The sequence below is a fragment of the Falco naumanni genome, chromosome 5 (genome assembly GCF_017639655.2).
Source record: "Falco naumanni isolate bFalNau1 chromosome 5, bFalNau1.pat, whole genome shotgun sequence".
Taxonomy (NCBI): domain Eukaryota; kingdom Metazoa; phylum Chordata; class Aves; order Falconiformes; family Falconidae; genus Falco; species Falco naumanni.
This window is the reverse complement of record NC_054058.1, coordinates 41,172,750-41,194,103: the sequence shown is the minus strand read 5'-3', so window position 1 is coordinate 41,194,103 and position 21,354 is coordinate 41,172,750. Positions and strand designations below refer to the sequence as shown.

The following is a 21,354-nucleotide window of genomic DNA, read 5'->3' as shown; positions in this document are numbered from 1 at the left end:
ATTCAGACACTTTAAAAACAGTAACATTTGCTGTCTTAAAAACAAAATCAGTATCAGATCATGAACTAGAACCCTATATACACACATAGGTTCTTCTGCTCATTTTCTTCTGATCTCCATCAATGGCTGACTTGATGGCCAAATAGAGATATCATTAAAGAATTATATTAAATCAAAAAAATGTCCTCTTTTTTTAAATCAAGTATGCATTTGGAAACACCATTAAGGCATAGCTAAATTCTGAAAAAACCCACAAGGAAACAAGTTCTTACCGTAAGTTGTACTTGTCTACTGTCCTGTATTGTAGGATCTAACTCAGGCAAAAAATGACAGCTGGGAAAAATGTAGAACAGAAATTTCAGTAAAACCCACTGTACTGCGTTCACTAAAATATCTGCACAGAATCTTTTCCTGGAAACACTCTTGCTTAAGTAGAAATGATACTATTTAAAATAATTCCATGGTTAAGATGGATCAGAGTAATTAATATTAATGGATAATGTTAAAGTATCAGAGTAATTATTTTTTAATTTAAGTTTAAAATCAATAAATCATTAACAATTAATATTTTTATTCCAATGATAGAATATGAATTAAAAATATAAATGTCAATAAACAACCACGTATGAATTTTTGTATGTATCGACATAAATTATAGCCACATAATTTGTCACATTACATAGGAATAAAATTGTTTTCAGTTACATAAATGTATGAGCTGTTCTAAACAGTCTACCAGTGATGTTCCAAAGGAGATCAGTGGGACTTTTGCCACATTCAAAAATGGTATCAAAATCTTAAAAAATGACAATACAAATATTAGCGCATAGCACACACCTGCAGAGGTAACACAATAACATTTTAAAAAACTGTTCTATAAATTTCCACGTCTCCTTACTTTCAAACATCATTACATGTTCTGTTGCAGTGTTTTCATTCAAAATAAAAGTCATGGCAATTTTTTTAAACAAACAGTTAGAGTGTTTCACTATTATGGAACATGACTGACAGATAAATATTTCCTAAAGAATATGTGCTGCATATACTACCTACAGTCATTGATACAATTTAGAAATGTGGAATACTTTTCCATACAAAGCATAACAATATGCAGTCCATTTCATCACAAATTAAATACACTTTTAATGAAAATAAAGTTAAAATGCTTACACTAAATCCATAGTTTGCCTACTGACATCTTGTTTGGTTTTATTAGAGGTGCTTGGCATTGTGTCTACTAATGACTTCACTAAGATATCAATGGTTTATATTGAATTTATGACCAAAATATACTTACTATGTCTTCATGTTAGTTTAGGGAATGAGATTAACTTTTTCTTTAATTGTACTGATATTTTACCTGTTTAATAACCAAAATTAAATATAGAAGTAGCATGTTTACAACATTTTACTAAAGTATACTATGAACATGTAAAAGTTTGGTTTATGTTTTGAAGTTAAAAAGTGGGTCTTTTACTTCCTTAATCAAATCTAACAATATAGGTAATGTTACAGTTGATCTAATTACATAAAATCATAATATATATCAATAAATTTATAAAATATATGACAAGCACTTTTTTCTACACTCCTTACAATATAAAAATCACTGCATTGCTAGCATAAAGCTATGAAGATATTTATCATAAGATTCTGCAGTATTTTTCATTTAATTATCACTGTGGAAGAAGTATCTGTGCAATGACTACCAAAAAAACCTCTAAAGGCTTCCATGTTTGGGGCCCAGAAATATGGTGTACTGCCTGCTAGCTACAAAGTCATATTTGTTTTAGAACTGTTAACCTAGGTTTCACTTTGCAAGATAAATTTAAAATAAATAAATAAATAAATAAAGTCTAATTTAAAGGTAATGACCTCACCAGTTCATATTTTTGGAACTGGCTGCTTCATAATCCAAAAGCTGTGTATGAAGCCATTGACACGTAAAGTCTTGTCTCCTTTGTAATTTCTCATCTAAAGTAGTATCCAGCTGAGAAAATTCTTCTTTTTCACCTGGGGAGGAAAAAAGATACTCCTGTCTCATTACTTTTTTTTATTTTTTTTTTTTTAAGATTCCCCACATAAACTTTGAGCATATTGCCTTTTACAAAAGAAAAAGGGCATTTACTTAATTTTCTTGCAGAGTCCAACTAACTCGAATTTCTTCAGTTATATTTAAGAAATATTTTTAAATCAATTTTGAATTGTATGGTTTATTTTCCCTTTTGATATTGAAATTGGCCTTCTGGATGCATTTATTTTTATTGGAAAGTAAAATTTTCTTTATTCTGAAATATATACAGAAATATAATATTATACATAAAGCTTGTCATAGCATCTGTGAATGTTTCTTGTTGTGCTATCTCCATCATTAAAAATACAATTCTGTTTACCAATCTGTAAGGTAAAAAAAGTCATCATTATATGCAAGAGTGGACACATGGCAATCTTATTCCTCTGCTTTGTCTTTTACTGAAATGATTTATTAAGAAATTTTAATGGCAATTTCTGATATTGGATTTCAAAGCAATTGCATACTCGATATTATTTTTCACAAATGAATACCTACTTTTGTATCACTGAAGATACCCAAAGATAGAGAATAAAATATTGACATTATGGATAAAAGCTGTACGATTCTGGAGGCCCTTCAGTTTTTGGGACTATTCCGCTGAATCCCAGATATGTTTTGTAGCGCAAGGAAGAGGATTCCAGAATTGGAAGAGCCTGCAGAGGAAGCATTGTTGTTGCATGGGGACATTCATGGATTAGAATAACTTTTCTTTTTCTACCCTTGTACATCAGCCTTACAGGTTATGTCTTTGTGGCACCTTTGACTGAAGGCTTTTATGGGACATCAGAAAACCTTTTTTTTTTTTTTGTATAAAAGTTTTTAAATTTTCTTTTTAATGTTATTTCAGATGAAACTGAGTTATCCTCCTCTTGCTGATTATATGTTTTCTGCTTTCAAAGACTTTTCTTTCTCTCAGTGATAGGTCAATTCAGTAGCTACTAGAAGTTGCTTAGTAAACCATAGGAGCATACCTGTCCTTTTGACTTGAACCAGCAAAGAATGTAGGTCACCTCACTTTGTACCAAGTTCATTTGTCCACTATGAAATATTTAAGTATCAATAACTGTAAAGGAGGTGGGAGGAAATGTCAGACTGTCTTTGAGGTGAATGGTTTCCCCACACTCCATATTTTAAACCTTAGTTTTCATTCATGTTTTCACAACAAACTGAAGTAACAGACTACTCACCAACTCACTTTTAAAGAAGTCTGCTGCATTCTCTGCACTCATTTTTAAACTTATAATTTACTTCGCACAAGCTGTGAAATGTAGTTTCTCACTTGCGTTTTACCTGGATTTGCAGTGAGCTCATTGCTTTCATCTTTTAGCTCTATGGGAATATTGTTAAAGTATCATAGCTTCTTATTTCATAGTCTGAAACACAGATGTCTTTTAGTTGTCCTTTCCATTTATCTTGGTATAGAGAATCTCTATTCATACCAAATCTGTTTCTTAGGCTGAACATGCTCAATTGCCAAACCCATACTTGGCCTAGTTAAAATAGGCAAGGTCCTGGTCCAGAACATGAAATCATTTGTGTCTTGCCAGTTCCTCACAGACTAGAGCTTAGGCAGAAGAATTTATCCTCAGTTGATGTCAAGAACTCTCATTTACCTCCTTAGGAAGACAGAAAATGGAAGACTTGGATGGACAGTCACTGTATCTACTCAAATGAGGTTGTGAGGCCTGACTAAAAAGGCCAAGCAATGAACTGCTCCATTACTACCAAATATTAAAATATAGAGAATTCTAATTAAAGAGTTCATACCTTCCTGGATTAAAGTGGGAGTTATTTCTCCCTTTCTAAGCGTATGATATTGCTTTCTCCCATTCTTGGTTCAGAAGTACAGTTTTCTGACCTTTACATTTTGAAAATGTATAGGTACCAAGTCTGCAACTACACTGGCACCCTTATAGCTCTTCAGATGAAGAAGATGCTGATTTATAACAGGAGTAAGAAAATTTTCTGCATGACTTCATAAGAGCAGTCTTGGAGATGGAGCCTTCTGTGTATGTTCTCCTAAGAGGAATAACTCCCCAAGAAATTATCTTTAGGTTTTTTCTTATCCATATTTACAGAAAAGTTGGCCCAGTATTATCATCTTTCTCAGAATAATTACTTCTTCCTATTAAAAGGATCAGTATTATTTATGTATTTACTAAAAAGTTTGTTTCCTTTTCCTCCATTAAAATCGATGTAGGGATTTAAAATCAGCATTAGAAGTTCATGTCTGAATCTGTGATGGTCAAAAGAAGGTGCACATACAATAAGCTATGATAAAACTTACTAAAAATGAATATTTTTAACTTGGCAAGTTCTTTTTCCAAAGTGATTAATAATTTGCCTTAGGTGCAGTTTGAATTTTTGACTGAATTGTTTGAAACACAACTGGCTTTATTTAGTAAAAATTTATTTAAAATTTGTTTTAATATAGTTTTGCATGTTAATTATTGAAACAAGAAAGTGCCCAAGATAAAACAACAACAATAGTGGTTTTTTTCCCTTAAAATTATATATGCTATAAAACAAAGTATTCTTGTTCCATGTTAGTGTTAATAGCGGCTTTTTTTCTCAAATGGGCAGACACTGTTCAATAATTTGTTTACTAATGCTGCAGAAAACTGTATTCTGTTTTCTTGTTTGGAACATACTCATATTATTACTTTTTAATAGTAACATCTCTCTTTTTAATTCTTATAAAAAATACTATGTTATGAATTAAAACACAGCATTATCACTTTTCTATTCCACTTATGAACATCATGTGTTTGAGGATCTGGTGTAACAGTATCATTAACATGCATTTGCTTGATAGCTTTCTTAAATTAGAGCTCTGGGTTTTTTAAAAACCTGGACCTGATTTTGTTGAAGTACTAACACTCACAAATTCCACAGAAGTTCCAAAGAGCTGTAAGCATTATGCATCTTTGAAATGGATCAGACCTATAATCTTTAATTGTTAAACCCAGACAACTCTTAGAATATCAAAGAAAAAGGAATACATCAAAGAAGGCACAACTCTGTCAAAAACCAAATTAATCTCAGAGGTATTTAAAGTATCATACCCTCATTAGATTATCACTTCTAAGCTTTCAATCTTTTTGACTTTTTTTTTTTTTTTTTTATGACACACACGTTAATAATTTAAGATTGGAATAGCCGTACATTTGGCATTAATATCATAATGATTTTTAGGTGTTGCCAATTAATCATCTGTACCCATACTGTGCACTGTAGGCCAGATCCAATGCAGCTTTCAGGGGCACCTACTGCCATTTTCCTACAGAATTCGGGCATCTAAATAAAGAGAACTTATTCAGAAGAGCCTGGGCACCTGAAATGTCCTTGGAACTGAACTTTACAGGAAAATAAGATATTATTTTCTAGGTCCCCAAATCAACATGCAAACCCATAAGAACCTGAACTTTGGGATCCAGAAAAATGTTATCCTCTGTCAAATTTATTTGCTGGGCATGCTCTGAGACAGCATTGACTCATGTTCAATTTAAAATATGGATGCTACTTATGTACTCTACTATCTCTGGATATTCCATTAAGTGAGTTAAAGGAAAAGGGCTAAGAATCTGTGAACTACTTCTGGTGAAGTGCCCTAAGCTCTAGATAGAGTCAGTTTTCTTCTCATGGACTTTTCTTCAAGATTGATCCAGCTTGTGACCTCAGTTGTACCAGTCAGCTTTAAAAAGAGGACTGAAACACACCCAAAGGGAACAGCTTGGCATGTGGAAGCCTGAGATTCAAATCTCACCAGGCCAAGGAGTATTTGAAACCTATTTTTCCCGCTGCCTAAGGAGCACCTCATACCCATGTTCCCCAATCCTAGGGCAAGTGTTCTTAATAGCAAGCAAGTATACAAAAAGAAGGAAGATGGTTACACAATGTGTACATTCAGGGGGATCTTTCAGATTCTGCATTCTAGCTTTCAGATTCTATGCCCTGGAAACATCGATCCTAATTGTTGTAAATCCCAGTTAGCTACTCAGCTCTGTCAATTTATATGCAAGAGGATGCTGATTCAACCTGATTCAACACAGCGGGTTTTTTTTTTCCAGATCTATTTGTTGATGGGAAGATAAAAGGTCTAACTAATATATCATGTTTCTTGAAACAGAGAAATGTGTAGAGAAGTCTGCATTGTATCCAACCTTTCAAAGTTAAATTCTGTGTTTAGAGGGTGATTTAATTCACTTCAAAACTTGCTTCATACAGAGTAGAATACAAATAAAGAAAGAGACTAAGAAAACTAAGATCTACAATGTGAAAGAAAGGCTTGGAATTTCTTCAGCATTCTAAGTTTTCCACCCTTAATATAAAAAATCTGTGACCAGAGTTAATTTTCTCAATATGTATTGTGGAAATGGTGCTCTTAATACAGGAATTAAGTAGCTGAGCTTGGATACAAAATTAATGTCTGTGCTATTAATACATTGAAATTTTTCTTATCTGTCAGTATTCTGGTATACATTACTGATCAGCAATATATATTAGGAGGGCATGTGCATGTGAGTGTGTATGAGTGTACAAATGCTATAGAAATATTATACTTAATGAAAATTAAAAATATAGATATCCTGCGACGATTTTTTAATTGCCTTTATGTCTTCTATAGTAATGTTATAAATACACATTAATAAATAATTTTGAAATCCTAAAACTAAAATCCAACTTTTTATCTTTTCTCCATACATTAGTCAAAAACAAAACAAAATCATTTCTGTCACAATCTGTATAATACTTGCAGAACAGAAAGAACAACAATATTAGTAATAATACTGGTATCATGGCAAGAAAACTGAAAAATTGGAAACAGACAGGAAAATAACGATAGAAAAACCACAGCTCCCCCACCTCCACCCCCACCTCAACCCAGAAACTTCCAGTAGAATGTAAAAGAAATCAGAAGAATTTCTTCTCTTCCACAAAAAGCTTGACACATTTGTCAGAAGCTTACTTGTCAGAAGTCACTAAATACAGCTAAGCATTACACAGCAATCACTACATGCCCCAAATACTGGGTTTGGAAAAAGAATAGTGGTCTTTAGCTCACAGGTATTCAGTGAACACATTTATATTAGCAATATATATAAGACTTTCAGACAGTTGGTAGTATCGTGTGGCATTATTTGATACAGAGTTCTTTTCACCTAAAATTATAGTATCTCCAGATAATGTTTGTTTACCTACAACTCGGGTCTGGAATTTTCAGATAACAAAACATATTTCTACCTTACAAACACAGAAACTTGTTTGTGAGAGCTATACTGTACAAGTTAGTTAATTCTAGGTGTTACTTTTTCATCTGAGTAACTTTTGACTAAATCAACTTCCATCTCTAGGATCAGAATGAATGAAATAAAAATACAGCGGTGTCTGAGTGAGCCCACAACTGAATAAAAGATGAAATAGAATTTTTTCACGAGACTACCACATCAGGTTACTATGTACAAAATTTCTTGATGCTTAAAAATGCTTTATCACTTACATCACAAGGAGTTTTGAACACGGGAGTGCTGATCAACCCACAAGAGCACATCTCCAAAATTATAAAAGCAAATAGTGAAAGGAGAAATAAAACATTTCTGAGTATTTTTTCTAAAGCTTGTACTTTTTCTTTTTTTTAACGAGATATTTCAGATTCTTTTTATTTCAGACTATAAATGAGGTCTACTATGTTACTATTCCATCTGTAAACCTCCTCTAATCTCTTCATCTGCCATTGTAATCATCTCTTTTTTACCACATGGCTATTCTTGGCTTCATCCTGACATCATTCTTCCTTCACTGAATCTAGGTATTGATCACACCGTCAGTTAAGACCATAGTCTTTATTTTGGCTGTCCTTTTCTTCCCTGTTTTCATTCCTGTTTTTTGCTGTCTTTCACACTGGGCTCTATTTCTGGGTGATTAACAACCAGTAACAAAGCTTCACCTACTTAGTTAATTCTGCTTCAGTGGTTATCATATTTCAGCCCATGCCTTCTGAGTTCTCTCTTTGGTATCTTACTATTAAGTTATGCAGAAGCTGAGACCTTTCATTGATGCTCCTAAACCACTGAAACTGTACAAATTTCAGTTTCTGAATTCAAGGAAAACAGGATTTCATACTTGGGTCTTCCCAAACATTATTTTCTATTTTGCCACTTATTCTGTCTTGCCTCTGCAGAATACACCACTACTACTAGTTATCAGTAGTACTTAGTATTTATCCCTAGCTTACTGTTCATGCTCAGTTTGTTCCTTTCCCCACATTGAGGCAAAGCCATGTCTTACTTAATCTTCAATGGTGTACTTTCAAGAAACCTCATTTAAAGTTATTTCTCTCTATTCATATCACATTAGTGATGATGTTCTCCCAGTGTGTCCTGATTATTTATTTTCTTTCATTGCAGCCCTCTGATCACACAAACATATTGCAAACTATTACTCCATACTAAATTTCTTGTGTCTTTTACTCTTGTGAACATGGTATGTTTCCCTTTGAATGGCTTCATAAGCTTCACTTTCCTGGCACTGACTTCAAGGCAGCATTAAACATTGTTTCTTCCAATTTATCCAACTTCCACAACTTTTTTGGGCTGTCACCACTTTCTGTACTCCTCCAATTATGTTAAACACAATTTCTCAATTATCTTATATAACCTCCTTCATAACAATATCATTTTCATATCATGATATTTCCTAAGACATATAATACCTGAGTTATCTATAAACCTAAAGAAATATTTCGCCTGAGGTGTGAACATAGGCAATTGCTGATTTCATTTTTTTGCTAATTTATGACTGTTCTGATCTGATTCAGGCAGTGAATTTTGGAATAAGAACTTGAAGATCTATTTGAAGGAAGACATAGGGATTGAATAGTGGAGGGCTAATAATAATAATGCAAGAATGGGTTGCTTGGGTCAATTAAAAATAAGTCACAGAGGTGGGAAGAAAAAATAAAGGAACAATTGCACACTGGTTTAACACAGATCCACAGTCTCTATTAAATTATATGAGATTCCCTTGTCCACCAAATAAAGATTTGTATCTTAAAAAAAAATATCCAGAAAACAGAACAATATTCTGCCATTTGATTACACTGGTTAATTTTGTACTATTTAAACCATTAAACTTAGACTTAAGTAGACTACTGTTCAAACACATTCATATCAAGGAAATAATCAGAAAAATTGATTTATTTCTTCAGAATGCTACAGCAGTCATTTAGCACTGGAATTAAACAGAGTTATGGCTATTTACCTCAGTAAATGACAAAGCCCATGTCGATTTTTCACCATATAAAATCAGAAGAAAAGTAGAAGAAAAAGCAAGAGAATGAACTGCACAAACATTTGGAGATCTTGAGATTCTAATTTCTCTGAAACCTCCCAAGTTTGGAAATGCAAATACCAAGCTCTGGTGACTGAGTCTATGATTTTGCATTTATTAAAATTCTGATTAAATGCTACATAGTCACAGACTCCATTCAGCTGAAATATATCAGCTGCTCTGGGTATTTTTATCCAAGCATCAGACTCTTCAGCCCCAGTACATAGAACTTTTACATTGTGGTAATAGTATAAGAAACAGCATTGCTATTAGGATAGTAAGAAATGTTCATATTGGATTAATGCTGCTGTGAAAGTGAAGATAGAGTGTATTTTACTCAGGAATAAATGTAAAACAAGAGACAACAGATATGATTAAGAGTATATATACAGAAGAATTGAGTATCACACAAATTGAAAATTGAGTTTCCTCAGGTTCCCAAAACTTGAAAAGATGAAAGTTGCATTACAACTAACATTTCTCAGTCCAGCCACCCAAGGGCAGACTTGTTTTATGTATAGGTTGGGAAACAACACTAAACAGCTTCATGTTTGAAAAACTAGGTTGGTTCTTTCTTAAAAAACAAACAAAAATACCACAAACCCAAACCCCACTCTACAAAGGAGAAAGTACAGGGATGATATTCTACCCAAAAGCACACAGAGAGTTCCTGATGTAAACTACTCCTTCCTGCAATCAACACTCCTCAAGATCCACTCAGGCATTTACAAGTTCAAAAGGCACATAAAAAACCTTACAGCACCATGCTGTACTTTGAGAGTATTCTTTTGTATAGTTTTCTATGAACAGGGTGTTTTGTAGTCTATATACTACCTGCTTCAGTCACTTGGCACAGACAAATTTCAACAGTGCTGCTGCGAAGTAAATTTTGGAGTACAGCCAAGAGTTACCCAGAGATCTTTGGATAGTCAAGGCCCTTGAAGAACCAAAGAAACCAAGGAAGAGTAAAAAAATATTTTGAAATGCTGTGTTCAGCATTTCTATGCTTAGTTATCCATTAGTAAATGTAAGGAATACATAAGATGGATGTAGACTGAGCCCATTTAGTTTTTTATTACCACCTACACTCTCACATGATTTCTTTCTCATCCCCCAAACCTGCTTAGTACAGACCCTAACTGTAGTTTTTCTCATAATCTTTGGGAAATAATAAACTCCCTAATGATGGACGTTCTCTACTGAAAAGAGGAATGGATTTTATATTGCTCAGGAGAAAATTAATGGGTGCATAACAAAAAAAAATTACAGAATATTTTGATAGATTTTATTTCTATACATTCCCTGTTCTTGAGATTAACTGACAAGAAGCTTGAACAAAAGTGTTTAGTTGCTCAGTAATGAAACAGCATTCCCAAACAAGAAAAAATTATCACTTCATATGGAGGACAGAGGAATACCTTTCTCTAAATCAATAAACCAACCAAAATTATTTAAGTCGTCAGATCTTCCAAAGGAATTCTCAAAAAAAAATAATACAAAGGAACATTTTGTAAGAATGAAGAAAGTCTAACTACTATGTTGTCCCCTATCAAGAGGGTAAAAAATACAAAATGTAGCAAATTTCATTGAGTGTGACAACCATTAAGGTAGGTTTTGTTTGTATTGAAGGACTTAAAAGTACAAGAAAGGAACAAAAAAATCCAAACCCAACAAAAATTTGTTCAAAATAAAAATTTTAGGTTTCTATATGACAAGAAGATACATGTGCCAAATATAAAAATACAATTAAAAAGTCATTACTCAGGAGCAGCATGAAGTTAGTCAATGAAGCTGACTTACACCACATTAATAATTGTCTCATAATTTTTATGAACAAGTAATTAAAATAGGTAATTCTATCTCATACCTTGGGAATGTACATTTTAAAAAGTCTTTATTATGTTTACCCTTGAAAATAAACATTTTTCCTAGATAGTTATCTAAATAATATAAGACTTTTTTTTTTTTATGAACTCATGTTCGTCAACATGTGATGTACACAAGTACCATATGTGAGTGGTACTTATTAATGAGAGTGAAATAATGAAATTATTGTATCAATGTCAATTTGTAGTTCAGTTATGAATACCTATGAGGTGGTTATATATTGTATCTATTATGTATATATAACATTTTAAATTTAAAAGTTTTATTTTGTGTGGGTGAAACTATTTCTGACTTACTTTCTGATGTTGACTTGAAATACCTGTTGGTACTTGATGAATGTACTGCGACAATAATTCACAGCTTTGTCAGTGCTGTAATGCATAACAGCAGAACTACCCTACATTGTCAAATATACACACAAAGTCTACACAGACTAAGTGCAAGGCTGCTGTTGAATTTACTTTATAGTAAAACCCAGAGGTACCACTGAAGATCAGGCCTGTCATTATGCCAAACATTGTATAAACAAGGCTTGATTTAATGTTCATTGAATTAAATGGGAAAAAAGTCTCAGATAGAAATGGTTCTTTTTTTCTTAAGACTCTACATCTAAAGTGAGTTAATCCCCAAGTGTGTACAATTCTTACATATAGCTTAAAAATAACCATAAATACTAAACTTATAAGTGACTATAAATAAATATAGACATAAAAGTACTAATTCTTCTTATTAAGTTATACTTAATTGGCTGATACATCATGGAAGAAAATAAACAATACGAAATTCCAGTGTCTTATGGATCTATTAAAAAAAAAAAAAGGAAATTCCATTTTAAAGAAGGACATGTAAAAAAAGCAAAACAAAACCACAATTTGTTATGTTGCCCCAGGTTAATTCTTAATTCATATGGCTCAAAGAACTTAGTATTTTTATATATTTCTTGATTAATTGGATAGAAATTTTCAGCTTGTAAACACATGAAAAATGCAATAATTGAAACACAGTATATAATTTTAGAGAAACCAACACTTATTCAAGAGTATTCAGCCCCATGGGAATTGAACTGCTTTAATTATTTTGATTTTGGATCAGTTATAGTTACAATGGCACAGGTCTTGTGGGTTTTATTTTCTATCCATGCAGAGCAGTTTTGAATGATTTACCTCACTGAATGAAGAAATCAGAGTTGAAAAAGGAATAAATTAGCCCTGATTCATCCTGTTCTTTTATAGAATTTTTTTAGACCTTTATTTAATTTTTTTTCTAATGAGAAAATGAACAAAACAAAAAACCTAGTTCTACTACTGAACATAATTTAATCTTCCTTAAGCTTGACAGTAAATATTTTATTCTTAAAGTAGGTGTGTTTAAATTAGTTTCTTTTTCACTAAACTTACTAGCTAAACTTGGTATCAAACTCTGCAACTCACTGACATATATATTTCTATGTACATATATATAAAATTTTTTTGGAAAGGAGGGAATAAGTTAAATACCATGATGACTCTGAATAGGTGAGTTTTCTTCATGTGTATTCTGTTTACATTTGCAATAACTTTCAAGACAGCCATAACTAACTTAAAAGTATAATCTATTTTATCTGTTGCCTAACAACAGGCAAAACAGTTGTCCATCCCTACCTTTGCAGCCAATTATCTAAGATCCAGCAAATAGCACAGGAACTTACAGAGCATTAAGGTCTGATCCAGAAAGGAGTGAAACCCCATAAACTCCAATTAGGTAAGCAAACTCCCACTTGAGACTAAATAACTTCAGTAGTTAGTCTTATACTATTTACTCCAGAAGAAGGGAACAGAAGATTATATTATGAGTTTTACAACATTATAGACTAAATTAGGCTATTAAAATTGTATTATCTCACATGGGAATTTGCTAAAAAAAAAAAAAAAAAAAAAAAAAAAAAGAAAGAAAAATATATAACTGGCCAAAGATTTTACCTCCACTGTAACAGTCACTGTCATGAAGAAGAATGAAGAGCATTTCATGGTCAAGTTTTAATGTAACAAGAAAATACGTGCTTTTTGCCTTGCATCAAACTTGTTTTACAAGCAAGATTCTAATATAGTTTCCTTTTCATAGAAGATATAACAATTTTATCACAAAGTAATCTAAGTGAAAAGGTGAACAGAATTCTTTAAAACAGTTAAGAGAAATATTGAAATATTCAATGGAAATATTTACAGAAATTTTTTTAATGTAACTACAAAAGTAAGCACAAAGCATTATTTTGTTCGGCAAGAACTTTCTACTTTTCTGTAAATCTAAATACATTGAATAGAAGCAGTATGTTAGAGGTACTGATAACAGAGGATAGAAAAAAGTGTACATCTGCAATGAGAATACAAAATATGTATGTAATCAATACAGAAACTTGTCTGTAACTTGTACCACAGTTCTTGAAACTCTCAGATCTTTGAACTTCTCCATATTTTGGTTCAGTGAATGCATCAATGGACACTAAAACTGGAGAAATGCCTGAATAGTACCATCACCCTCAAGGCAGCCAGGTCTCTGAATAGCCTTTCCTTCAGGATTCTGGCTAGAAGAGGAAGAAAACAGGAGAAAAGAATGCAATGAAGTAGCAAAATAATAACAAAAACCAAGATATCTAATTTTCAATTATATTTAAAAGTCTTAATTCTACTCACCTTCTCCTGGTTTCCAGATTCTTCAGCTTTCACCTGACTAATCCTGAATAATTACATCTCACAGTGCTCTGGGTGCTCATCAGTACTATTTCCTTGTGCAACTATATTAATTATGCAATGAAAAAAGGGGATTTGCCCCTAGTATTTCCATAATGAACATATTGTTGATGGGAAGTCATAGAAATATGTAACACTTGCACAGGGGAAATAAATTTCAAAGGGATTAGTATGATGCATGGATAACAGCATGCTTAGTAATATACTGAAATAATACTATTTGTACAAAGGTATAAAAACCAAAAATCCCAAGCAGCTATAACTGTGGAAGAAGCAAATTTTAAAATTTATTCCAAGTAAGCTTTCATAAATATTTCCATTTGCAATAAATGAAAGATGTTTGAAAGAGAATTTTGAATACAGTGCACACAACTCACATAGAATGATGACAGCCTATGCAGTGTTTTTAGCATATGCAGACCAGACTACAAGTAGAGTCCGACAAAAACTAAGAAGGCAGACCTGGCTAAGAGTCAGGAGTCACGCTTATTAAATTGAACTCTCAGGGGTATCATGCAATCAGGGGTCACAATCGAGGCAACAGAAGCAATGTCACGATATCAGAGAAAGGGCCAATTCAGACCTGCTCCCTGACAGGCAGTGAGGTCACGGCTTGCGGCAAATAACTGTATTAAAAGGGAATATTCTCTGCACACTTTTAGAACTGTCATCTGAACAAACAAAGCCAGGTCATTGGTAGGTTAAATCAGAACTTTCTGCCTCAGCAGCACATAGCTTCTTTTCTTTTTACATTCACTACTAATTTCTCAATTACCAAATATACTTCAGCTAATAAAGCATATTGTCAGTAAATTTAACTTTGAAGTACACAGTAGTGTTTAAATTCATCCTTCTTAAAAGTTAAATTCTATCCTGATCTCTTCATAAACTGAAAACTGCTGAGCTTGCTTCTTATTAGAAAACAAAAAGCATACAAGTGCTTTAGCAAAATGACTCCACAGTCAATTTTTTAGTCAGCCTGATACTCAATCTGCATTTAGAAACCATTCAAAAAATTAAAATTATTCATAATTTGCTTGTTTAATGATGATTGTGAAAGAGAAATTAAGTTATTTTGTGTAGCTACATGGATTTTGTTATCTCATTACCTGGACTGAGTTATCTACAAGATTCTAAAAATACAGTAATTACTGAAATTATAACCATGTTGGATTAGCTAACCGGACAAGAAACCTGCAAAAGATGAACTATTCTAGAATGTCGTGTAAATAAAATTTTATTCAAAAATATTATATCTGTAAGCAGTCTTTCTTAGGAATACGAGAAAAAATACCTATGTAAATACAGATATATATATATAAAAGTGGAAAAATCAGTATTTCTGCCTTTTTAATATGTGTAAGCCACATAAAATATCTGCAGTGCATACATCAAAACAGCACAAACCTACAAATTTCAAACAACTGCTAACATGTTTTCATATTGCAGGTGATAAGAATTGAACTGTGAAGTTATGAAGTTGGAAGATGTACATTATAGAAATAACAGTATAAAAGTTACATAGATATCACTGCATGATTGAACATCTTCACTAAAATATTTGATTTACTTGCAGTTCATTGTAATATCATTGTCTACCACACATACCATTTTATAGATTCTATGAAATTTCTAAAAGTTATAGAACTTTGCTATAAGGGTTAGTATTGAACAGCATAGAATTTTTAATACCTAGATTTCAATTTTGAAGTCGTTTTAATGTTTTGCTTGAAAAATGTTGCACACTATGCAAATATATAATGTATACGAATTACAATATTATTTATAAAAAAGAAAGAGACTTAAATGTGTGTTTCATATTAAATACATGAAAATGGCTTTTTTGTAATACTGTAGATCTCTAGCCTCATTAACACTATTAATTCTCCATAACACCACATTTCTCATTACAGAATAGGAGAAAATGAATTCCTGTATAAAAAACATAAATCAATCAATGAAAAGCTCTGGGGTGAAGGCCTTCCTTTAATTCACCTCTGAAAGTACTTAAAATATGCATAGGTAGTACTACTAAAATTTATAGCTACAGGAAACATTTCTTTCACTGTACATTTAAAACATGTCATGTTGTCCAACTGAAATAAGTTTTGTACCTATAAAATATTTCTAAGAATACATTCTATCCCTTGTCCACAGCTAAGCATTTGTGCAATGCAACATTCATGACGCAGACTATACAATTTCTGTGGCCTATATGAAACTAACATTTGTATAGCAATATGATTTTAATGCTTGAAACACTCACTTTGGAAAATGCTTGGGGTATATCTCAAAATGCACTTTTAATAACCTCTTCATTAGCAATTAGTTTTTTGAAGTGTAAAAAGACTATTGGATACTGTTCAGAAAAAGCAAAACAAATAAACAAACCAACCCTTATTGACTACAGTCCCCAGGCATCCAAACAGATGGCAACAAATTCAACAATTACCTTTAACTAGACGTACTAAATCCAAGTGCTGTAACATTATTTTAGAGGAATTTAGCCAAACCTATTCTCCCTTACCCCCTCCAAAGAAACCATTTGGATTTAACTTGTTGCTAAAATTATCTCTTTTGCACTCTAAGACCTGGGTCACAACCTTACTTAGGGACAGGAAATAGTTATCAGGTCACTGAATGGTCAAATGAAAAAGGATTTGAAATGCTTCGGTACTCAGGGATCTATTCATCCAAAATGACTGCCTTATGCAGTATTAAAAGCTGTGGTTCTGAATGTGGAGTCAACTTCTTTACATATACAGTGGCTGAGATGCAGATGTCTACACTACTGAGCTTTTGGCCATAAAATGTCAAGGAAAGAAAAGAGGTAGAATCTCAGTAAGTGCAAATAAAATTATCTGAACTATTGTGTTACCTTATTCAACAATGAGAAAAAATAGTACTTAACCTCTGATGACAGTTCGGGTGAAATGTCATTCCCACTGAAGTCATCATTGGATAGTTACTAGCAAAAAAGCAGTAAGACTTTTTTTTTTTTTTTTAAAACATGTAATTCCTTTTAGGTTAAAGATGGTAAATTACTATGCCATGAAAGCACAGGTGACAGCCTACACATTGTACAAAATTCAGGTTTTGGAAGTTTTTTGGAACACACACATACACTCTTAGCTTAGAGACCTCATTTACGTCTGATGCACTAATAAAGTCCTTAGACCACCACAAATTACCACAGTCTCCAAAATAGAGACAGGAACAAAAAGATAATACATAGGCAGGTGAAACGCTGTCAGAAACCTTTAACATATGAATACAGGAACCCTGAAGACTAGAACCATGGTGAGAATTCATAAAATTAAGCTACTGTATAGTACTTAGGGCAAACACCTCTGTTCAGGAGCTTCAGGCAAATAGAAAAAAAAACATTTTTAATTGACTGTGAAAAGCAAAAATATTAATAATAAATGTTGTATGTCTAGGTCATTTATAAATATTCAGGCACTGAAGTACATGGTATAAATGCACATAAATGATGGTTTACATATTTATTTTTAAACATATACCATAATTCCTGGATTACTTCATTCCATGAAGGCTGAAAAAATCCTACAGTATCATTGATGGACAGGAGGCTAGAAAATTAGGCACAGATTTCATTTTTTAGTTTTATTTTATAATAAGAAACTGGGCCACTAGAACTATGTAACCGAAGCTTGAGTGTGTGCACTGTAAGGCCCCTGAAGTCTTTTACAACTTTTCAGCGTACCGCTGTTGTGAACTGGGTTTGCACTCTGCCAGCAGAGCAGCTCTGACCCATGGAGAGCACTCCTTCAGATCAACACTGCCTCAGGCTTTACTGCTTTCTCCAAGAAGTCTTACATTTCAGGCATCAAGTTGAATTTCTTCTGGAGATGATTAACCCAAACCCATGACAGATTTTTTCCAAGATATCCAACTCCTTATGTTTATTTTATCCTGGCTCTTTTTGGATGTACTGGACACAAGTAACCTACTCATTTTACATGTTAAAGGGCTGGTGGAGAGCCATTAATTCCTTAAAATGAGAAAATATTTCAGTGCGAGAGTTCTGTTGTGTGAGCTCAAACTATATAATAAGAAACAAAGCTATAGAATTTTGAGTTTAAAAGATAGATCCCCTTCCACACTACAGGTTTCTGTAACACATTTTCATCACATCTCAGGACAGATCATACATTCTCTGGAAATGCACTATTCTGTCATTTTTCTCAGTGCTGTATGGTTCAGAAACTGCTTCCCTAATGTGGCATACAAATTTAAAGCGTGGGAGATATGTAATAATTGCATTGGTATTGTAAACATGGCAATTCAGCTAGTAGAATTGCAGCAAAGCCAGATTTAGAATGTGGTTATTAATTTTTTCAGACCACAGCTCAGTAAAAGATGACTTAATTTAGAAATGGATGTTTACAAACAATGTACTTCCTGGGAGTTGAAGCCATTTATATTTTTCCATTGAAAAAAGCTGGTTTTGTCTTTTAGAAATTAGCTAACACAAATTATTAGCTATAGTTCAATGTCTTTTTAAACGCTCTTAAATAACAAACAACAAACAATTTAAGGCACAGAAATAATGAACATTAGCATTCCACTCTCAACACCTTCTATTAACTCTCTTGCAGATATTTAAAAGTATCAGCAATTTGAATCAATATAAATTCTATTTAATTACTGCATATACCTTTTCTTCAATGTATTCATACTGCGTAATACAGAAAATCTAAGAAACTATGTTGATTATTATGTAACCATATTTTAATAAGATTACATATTTAACTCAAAAGTAACCTTAAAATTCCACTCTCTAAAGTCTCTAGTTCACATTTTTAATTAGCACTAGTAATAATAATCTATAAAAATGTTCCGCCATATTTTTCACTTGAGATTACAAGAAGTTTCATAATTGTGAACTATCAGAAAGCTGGAAAACAGATGACTTTAAATGGATCCTTGATATTTATATTCCAGTCATATGACATAATCACAAGATCATTTTACCTCTTACTCTTGTTCCAGTATGAAAAATAAATGTTATTTCTACTGACAATTTAAAGAGAAATGAATAAATATTTCCATAATTAAAAGCAACCCGAGAAAGCATAATCTGTTCATTATTAAATTTGTATTGGTGAAATCTGTCTTAACATTATACCCATTACGTTTTCTTTAGTCACCGATTAGCATAAAATGACAGGAAATACAGTACTGCCAATTAGAACTACAGGTTCCCAAACTACAGTAAACATATCTTGACAGCATAGTCCAATGCATTTTTAATATAGTTAAACTTCCTGGCAGTGGTCATTGAGCACACTCCTGGGTAAAGTCAAGTTGTATTGTTTCCACTCCTTTGAAGTGTACGGTATAGACGTGCCACTGCTGGATATGGATATGACTAAAAATAAATGTACTATATGTGCCAATAAATCACTTAATCTACATAATTAATTAGAGCACTGTCTATGAAATTCTGAGAAAGTAAGTGAATTATACCCAAATAGTACTTGACTAGTTTGATTGGACTTTCAGCTGATCTACTGTATCCTTCCAACTTGCTCTGCAGATTGGAATCCAGTTTCCCATTCCACTGAACAGAAATTATTTGGATAACCCACCCAAATTGTTGAGGTAGATGGATTAAAGAGGACTCCAAAAGATATACACTGTTCCCAAAGCTTGTAGCAAAACAATGTGCTAGGCCTCGGGGCTCATTCTTTAGTTTTCAGCTGCTGTGCCAGGACAAAGCACTCACGCTGTTGGTTGGAAAAGTAGGTATCCTTCCTCTGTGTAAATGAAATTACAGACCCTGTAATTACAGACCCACAGCCGGCAGAGATGCTCTGTTACACAATTCAGCCAGGACTAACTGGAATTTCCCAAGAGAAGGAGTCAAAGGTATATTCTTCCTTCAATTCCTGATCTACTTTATCCAAAATAGTCAGACTATTTTACGTTAAATCAATAACTGAAATAGCCTCCAGACAGCAAGAGGAAACACAGTTAAAAAGCTTTCTAAAAATACGCTTTGCTGCAAAATAGGAAATGATAAAAATTATCTGTGTTTCTTACAATGTTTCCAAAATTTTGAGATCTTTGAAATGTCACCAGCTACAAAACACAAAAATGTCCAAGAATTTTCATTAAAAGAGTAAACAGGCATATTTCTTTTGTCAATGAACTAGCACTAACTGAAAATCAACAATTATGGTGGAAGCATAACCCTATCACATCAAAAAAAGCGGTGTAATAGACATAATCCCAGGAAATGTCCAGCAAATCATCAGAAGTGAAAGTACATCAAAAGTCAGGCTTTCCTCTGTCTTCAGGTTTTTGATCAGGCTATAGCTTCTTAAAAGAAGCAGTAAACACATATTTATAGTTCCATATTCTGTGGCTTCACAACCTACTGAACTTAATGTCACAATATATGATTTAAATAATAGTTTTAATGAAACTGTATTATACAATGACCACATGCATTAAATAAATTTTAAAGAAACTGAAACAGAATCTAGAGAGAAAGCGTTAGTAGTACAATATGCACTTTGATACTAGAAATTACACCAGAGATTAATTGTTCATAATTTACTTTCCTTTCAAAACATACAACTATGAAAGCATAACTGCTATGCTTATTGAATTCATATACCTACTTATACTCATGGTATATGCATACATATTTGTGTGCGTATATACACATATATTGTACAGATATGTATTGACACATACACATATATATAACAAACACATGCACTAACAAACAATTAATTACATTCCCATAGTTCACGCCTTCAAATGTTGCTTGTATTTTTAAATGCTTGGGTTTTGTCTGTCAGAACAATGCTTCCTCGTGCTGTTGAAGCATGTCATACAAAGGGGTTTGTCTCTGCCTAACTTCTCTGTGCTATTGCGGTACAAATGTGAAATAATGGTCCCCTGTGGGGATTTTTATAACATCAGTGAGTAAAGCATGATTCTTCTAAAATTCAATAAAAATTTATGATGTCACTCAAGTTTTGAAAATGTATTTTCCTACAACGTTTATGTCAAATTAGAGATATGTGAATTGTCTCAGGGGATTAAATTTATGCAAAAGTTTTCAAAGTCAGATATTAGCATTTTGCATGCCAGCTCATCACAACTTCTGTCACATGAAAATAGTTGAATATTGCATCAACACTACGACCTCACTCTGTTTAGATATCCCTTTACAGATGCTGCATGATACTACACTATCACTATGATGCAGTAGCTTAGATGAGAAGGCAAATTATGACACAGCATAACCCTTATCTCATAAACACACAACCATCAGATATTAAGCTCATTCCTTTTCAG

General features: G+C 32.8%; 1 protein-coding gene across 1 annotated transcript in view; it reads right to left on the bottom strand.

Moving 5' to 3' along the window:
- LRRIQ1 (leucine rich repeats and IQ motif containing 1) overlaps positions 1–21,354 on the bottom strand; it is a 113,582-nt gene that overhangs the window by 19,656 nt on the left and 72,572 nt on the right. The window contains exons 23-24 of the mRNA XM_040596293.1: positions 1,881–2,013; positions 273–333 (exon numbers count right to left, since the gene is read on the bottom strand). Coding sequence (XP_040452227.1) covers positions 273–333; positions 1,881–2,013 — 194 coding nt within the window. The remainder of the gene's footprint in view (positions 1–272; positions 334–1,880; positions 2,014–21,354) is intronic.